This window comes from Pteropus vampyrus, unplaced genomic scaffold, assembly GCF_000151845.1.
Source record: "Pteropus vampyrus isolate Shadow unplaced genomic scaffold, Pvam_2.0 Scaffold98, whole genome shotgun sequence".
NCBI classification, from domain to species: Eukaryota; Metazoa; Chordata; class Mammalia; order Chiroptera; family Pteropodidae; genus Pteropus; species Pteropus vampyrus.
This window is the reverse complement of record NW_011888879.1, coordinates 3,391,456-3,394,867: the sequence shown is the minus strand read 5'-3', so window position 1 is coordinate 3,394,867 and position 3,412 is coordinate 3,391,456. Positions and strand designations below refer to the sequence as shown.

Here is a 3,412-nt window from a genome sequence, read left to right as displayed (position 1 = left end):
CCTCCGTTCAAGGTAAGGAGAATTTATATAGCATTTCGTTATCTACCACATTCTCTTGCATGCCTTGTAGATATCACATGAAAGTTTATAGTCCTGAGCAGGACAAGAATGATGCAATGTATCTGAAGTTTAGGAAGGAAATTAATCTGAGATTTGGGAGTTAACAGGTAAAAGATTATTAAAACCATGCTTGAGGGATGTATACTGTGAGAACAGAAGACATGAAACAATATCTTGAAGATCCAAGAACAATATCAGTGGAAAAGGACGAAACCAAGGAAGTGTCGTGAAAACCAACTGAAGATGTTTTAAGAAGGGAGTCTTTAGTGAAATGGACAAGAGCAGTTTCAGTAGGGTCGTCAGGGCGGAAATCATGCTGCTGTGATTGGAGAAACGAGCGGAAGTTAAGAAAATGGGGACGACTCTATAGACTGTGCGGTGAAGAAGGAGATGGACTACAACTGCAAGGGGATATGGAGAAGAGGAAAATCATGTGTGTGTGCACCGAGGGGTGGGTCGTTAATAGAAAAGGCTCAAGCATATTTTTGTTTAAATGCCAGTGGCTAGGAGTCATTAATGAAGGTGTTATTGGAGGATGGAGAGATGACATATATGATAGAGTCACATCCTTTGCAAGGTTACAGGAGTGAGGGATGGAAAGGAGATCTAAAAATACAGGTGGCGAGTAGTGTAGAAATGTCTGTATTGGGGCAAGAAGGAAGGGAGGAGATAATGGCCGTGGCATGAGCTTCATTGTTAGGCGTGGAGAAGGGAAGTTAAGAACATACTCGTTTGGTGACTTATAACTTTTATAGGAATTAGGAGTCAACATTATCTTTTGAGAGCAAGGAGATGGAAGTGGTGGACCCAGGGGCATGGGGAGAATAAAAGTCTGCTTCTGTGAAGAAATGAGAGGCAGTTCTAAGTAGGCATTATGCAAAGACTGCAGGGCTGCTGTGTGGCCTCACCCAGGTGAAGCCATGACTGATTTTGTTCCCTCCACCTGGGAACACCTCGGACTTTCTTTAAACACACCTCAAATGCTATCTTTCTTGATCTCCACAGGTATAGTTTCAGTACGAAGGACTTGGTAAATGCTACTGATACAGCAATCTTCATGGTGCATTGTTTATTTATTTACCTCTCTATCACTTCCACTGTCTGTGAACTCTTTGGGGACTAGAGCACTATCTTGTATGTATGTGTGTTTGTTTTGTTTTAATCAATTTGGTTCTAATTGCCTCGTAAGTGCCAGTCAAAATGTGAGTATGTAGGACATTTTTTGTGGGTGAATGAATAAAATGCTATAAGAGAGATAGAGTCATTGTTCCTGTTTCGTAGATTAAGAAACAGAAACTCGTTGAGATTAAGCAAAATGGTCCATCATCTCCCAAACCGGGAAGAGTCATCGATAACCCAGGTCCTCTGATATCTGGTTTCCTTTCTAATACACTATGATGAAACTGCTCTCAAGACTAATAATGGTTATAATTCATTAATATATATAAAACCTCATATTTTAAAAATACTTCATATTTTATCTTTTTTTGAGGCAATTAGTGGTATGCAGACAGAGAGAAAAGAATAGGTGAGATAAGCGATCTCATCGCATCGAGAAATTAAATAAGACAGTGGGTGTAAAGATCCTAGCCTAGGACCTGGCAAGGCAAGTGCTAGTTAAGAAGTGGTCAAGCCGGACGGAATCCAAGGCTCCAGAATGAGAATCTAATGCTCTTTCCCTTTCGCTCACTGTCTCCTTTGTCCATATTTCACATGTATTTGTTTCTGTCCTCTGTGCCATGTGCAGAAGTTAATGGTAAAACATAGTTCTTGATCTCCATAACATTCTAGCAAAACTAACTGTTAAGTAGTTATTTGGCTTCATATAAGTATGACTATTTTAAGAGATCTGTATAAGAATAGCTAGATGTCCTGGAGTAGATAGATGAGCAGGGACAGGATGGTGATGGCACAGAGATGGCAGTGAACATAGCTGAGGACCTGGAGCGATCTGATGAAAAGTAACAGACATTAAGCTCCATTAGGAAGGGTTTAGGAGAATGTAAGACTGGATGATAGGAAAGAGAGAATCAGTGAAGAGTTTCTGGCAGAAAAATGACTTCAAGGAATTGAAATTTTAGAACGATTAATCTGACAGTGGAGAACAGAGGGCAAAAGATTAAAATTAAGAAGGATTTACTGTAAGCCAAATATAGGATAACGAGGCACTGCGATGGGGCAGGTGACTGTGAAAACTAAGAGCAGGATTTGATGACCTATGAGGGGCAATGAGGAGGTGAGTTTCAGTGGATGACTCTGAGACGATAGCTAGGAAGCCAGTTCTGAAAGTGCAGTGATCTGTTATTCACCTCACTTATGGGAGTGTAAAATATCAAAGCCATCATTTTATATATGATTCAAAGTTCCACTACCTCAGTGACTTACTATTGGAAGAAGGTTTTAGAATGTCACTTTGCACCTCTAAAAAAAACCCATTGTGCTTTGTTAGTTTTTAAATGTACTTTGATTCATTATTTCTAATTAAGAAGAATATATACTCTTGTAAAAAATTTGAAAATTTGGAATATACATTAAGCACTTCTGCTAGTCATAGATAACAGCTGCTGATATTCTGGCATTTTTTTTTTTTACCCTCTTTGTGAGTGTGTGTGCATGTGCGCGTGCATGTGTGAGTGCACTAGGGTCACATAGTTTTTCATTCTATGTCTTTCTAGTTAAAATTATATTTTGAGCATTTCCCATGGTGTTTCTATATGGGGATATGCGAGAATTTATTTAACAGCGCTCTATTTTCAACTTTTAGATTATTGCTATCTTGTCATTTTCTTTAATGCTCATCCTTGCACGTGAATCTTTAATCACACTTTTATTATTTTCTTAGGTATGTATTAGTTTATAACTTTTAGTAAATATTTCCAGATTGCTTTCCAAAAACACTGTATCAATTTAGAATACTGTATCAGATTGTAGATGTGAGCCCTTGTTTTACATCGCTTTGCTGGCATGAAAAATATATTAAAAACAAAGTTAAAAAATTTACAATATGACAGAAAAGGAAAATATTTTTGTTTCAATTTTCTTTTTTTGCTTGTGAAACGAGTTTGTCATGCATATTGTGAACTTATGTTTTTAAACTACTTTGAATTATTAGTTTTGCTGCTACTCATTAATAAGTATTTTATATCTTAAAAATATTAGTTTGCCTTTTATTTGCAAATATGATCAAATGAGTTATTTGTATTGGGAATTTCCTGATGATTTTAATGTTTTAAATATTTTTGTAGCGATTTCTTTCATAAATATTTTAACTCATTAATCTTTTAAAATATATTGAGTGTGTAATAATTCCACAAGAATTTTTTAACATTATTTGTGATGATTTTATTATTAC

General features: G+C 36.5%; 1 protein-coding gene across 1 annotated transcript in view; it reads left to right on the top strand.

The window, feature by feature from the left end:
• Nucleotides 1-3,412, top strand: part of PLA2G4A (phospholipase A2 group IVA) — a 131,272-nt gene that overhangs the window by 112,997 nt on the left and 14,863 nt on the right. Inside the window, exon 15 of the mRNA XM_011364565.2 lies at nucleotides 5-12. Coding sequence (XP_011362867.1) covers nucleotides 5-12 — 8 coding nt within the window. The remainder of the gene's footprint in view (nucleotides 1-4; nucleotides 13-3,412) is intronic.